Source organism: Hylobates moloch, unplaced genomic scaffold (assembly GCF_009828535.3).
Source record: "Hylobates moloch isolate HMO894 unplaced genomic scaffold, HMol_V3 SCAFFOLD_9547, whole genome shotgun sequence".
Taxonomy (NCBI): Eukaryota; Metazoa; Chordata; class Mammalia; order Primates; family Hylobatidae; genus Hylobates; species Hylobates moloch.
This window is the reverse complement of record NW_026661822.1, coordinates 1-2,599: the sequence shown is the minus strand read 5'-3', so window position 1 is coordinate 2,599 and position 2,599 is coordinate 1. Positions and strand designations below refer to the sequence as shown.

Genomic DNA, 2,599 nt, shown 5'->3' with positions numbered 1-2,599 from the left:
GGCGTCCCCAGGCGCGTGGCCGTGCGGCAGGACACGTGCTCCATTGTGGCCATCTCATTGAACATCACACAGAAGGTGCACCCCGTCATCTGGTCCCTCACCAGCCTGCCCTTTGACTGCACCCAGGCTCTGGCTGTGCCCAAGCCCATAGGTGTGTGTCCTGGGAGTGGATAGGGGAGTGTGTGGAGGGAGCACTGAGCCTGCCCACCAGCCTGTGTCCACCTCCAGGTGGGGTGGTGGTGTTTGCCGTCAACTCGCTGTTGTACCTGAACCAGAGCGTCCCCCCGTACGGCGTGGCTCTCAACAGCCTCACCACAGGCACCACGGCTTTCCCGCTTCGTGAGTGTGGGGTGGCTGGGGTGGGGCCAGGGACAGCTTGGGCCTGCCTAGTCGGCCTGACCACCCACCCCACAGGCACCCAGGAGGGTGTGCGGATCACCTTGGACTGCGCCCAGGCCACCTTCATCTCCTACGACAAGATGGTCATCTCTCTCAAGGGTGGCGAGATGTGAGCCCCTCCCCCGCCCATGGACTCTGCCTGCACCACTCCCCACAAGTCCCCTGGGGTCCCCTGGCCCCCTTCACTCCCCCGGGGTCTCCATCCCCAACTCAGAATTCTCCCTGCCCCCAGTTATGTGCTGACCCTCATCACCGACGGCATGCGCAGTGTCCGAGCGTTCCACTTTGACAAGGCGGCCGCCAGTGTCCTCACTACCAGCGTGAGTGAGTTGGGACTAGGGGTTGGCTCGGGGTCCAGGCCTGGCCCCGCCCTCACACACCTGCCCTCCCTCAGATGGTCACCATGGAGCCCGGGTACCTGTTCCTGGGTTCTCGCCTGGGCAACTCCCTCCTCCTCAAGTACACGGAGAAGCTGCAGGAGCCCCCAGCCAGTGCTGTCCGTGAGGCTGCCGACAAGGTGGGTTTCCTGGGCCCATCGGGCCACCACCCTTCATGTGGGCACCGCTGTAGCATGCCACTCAGTGCCCTTCCTGCCTCACAGGAAGAGCCTCCCTCAAAGAAGAAGCGAGTGGACGCAACGGTTGGCTGGTCAGGTGAGGGCCAGGTGACCCAGGGCTGCGCTCAGGTGGGCTCTCTGTGTGCAGCTGCGGGCAAGTCAGTGCCGCAGGACGAGGTGGACGAGATTGAAGTGTATGGCAGCGAGGCCCAGTCGGGCACACAGCTGGCCACCTACTCCTTTGAGGTGAGTCTGAGGCAGCAGGGCCCCCGTCCCAGCCAGTGCCCCCCAGCGGGCCCCTGACTGTTGCTGTGCTGCAGGTGTGTGACAGCATCCTTAACATCGGACCCTGCGCCAATGCCGCCATGGGCGAGCCTGCCTTCCTCTCTGAAGAGGTGCCCGGGGTTGGGGTTGGGGTTGGGGGCAGGGGCTGGAGTGGGGGGGGGGGGGGGGGGGGGGGGGGGGGGCATAGTCCTCACCCCCAAGTCCTGTGCAGTTTCAGAACAGCCCTGAGCCGGACCTGGAGATTGTGGTTTGCTCCGGCCACGGGAAGAACGGGGCTTTGTCAGTGCTGCAGGTGTGTGGGCAGGTAGGGGGCAGGCACCTCCTGGTGGGACCTGGGTGGGCTCACACCCCCATCACACCCCCACCCCATCATCATTCTAGAAGAGCATCCGGCCCCAGGTGGTGACAACCTTTGAGCTTCCCGGCTGCTATGACATGTGGACAGTCATCGCCCCAGTGCGTAAGGAGGAGGTAGGTGCGAGCCCGCTGCAGGGAGGCCCTGGGATGGGACCGGCACTGCCTTCTCGTAGGCTGGAGGGGCCCAGGTCGCACCTGTGTGCCCGCCTTCGCTGGACTGTGGCTTCCAGCCTGCTCCCCTTTGGCCCTGACAGGAGGACAATCCCAAGGGGGAGGGCACAGAGCAGGAACCCAGCACCCCTGAAGCAGACGACGACGGCCGCAGACACGGATTCCTGATTCTGAGCCGGGAAGACTCCACCATGGTGAGGGGCAGGGCCTGGGACCTGGGGCTGGGGTCCCCTGCGGGGGGCGCCTCCCTCAGAGCTGTCTCCCGCAGATCCTGCAGACGGGGCAGGAGATCATGGAGCTGGACACCAGCGGCTTCGCCACTCAGGGCCCCACGGTCTTTGCTGGGAACATCGGGGACAACCGCTACATTGTCCAAGTGTCACCACTGGGCATTCGCCTGCTGGAAGGAGGTAGGTGGGTGGGGATGGTGGGGGGGTGGTTGGGCCCTGGGAAGGCGCGTGCTGACTGCCCCATGCCCACAGTGAATCAGCTGCACTTCATCCCCGTGGACCTGGGCGCCCCCATCGTGCAGTGCGCCGTGGCCGACCCCTATGTGGTCATCATGAGTGCCGAGGGCCACGTCACCATGTTCCTGCTGAAGAGTGACTCCTACAGTGGCCGCCACCACCGCCTGGCGCTGCACAAGCCCCCGCTACACCATGTAGGCCCCCTCATTCCCGGTGCCCACCTGTCTCCGCCCCCTGCCCGCCATTGAGCCCACCCCTCTCCCTGCAGCAGTCCAAGGTGATCACGCTGTGCCTGTACCGAGACCTCAGCGGCATGTTCACCACTGAGAGCCGCCTGGGAGGGGCCCGTGACGAGCTCGGGGGC

General features: G+C 65.4%; 1 protein-coding gene across 1 annotated transcript; it reads left to right on the top strand.

Moving 5' to 3' along the window:
- Positions 1-9: 9 nt before the first annotated feature.
- Positions 10-2,596, top strand: LOC116465743 (cleavage and polyadenylation specificity factor subunit 1-like; the record flags this gene model as incomplete). The annotated part of the gene is made up of 13 exons (XM_058435327.1): positions 10-151; positions 229-339; positions 415-508; positions 632-719; positions 794-916; positions 1,001-1,201; positions 1,276-1,350; positions 1,452-1,532; positions 1,622-1,711; positions 1,852-1,962; positions 2,037-2,178; positions 2,251-2,429; positions 2,504-2,596. Coding segments are annotated over 13 exons (1,530 nt in total), but the record flags the coding sequence as incomplete, so codon positions are not given.
- Between the last annotated feature and the right edge of the window lie 3 nt (positions 2,597-2,599).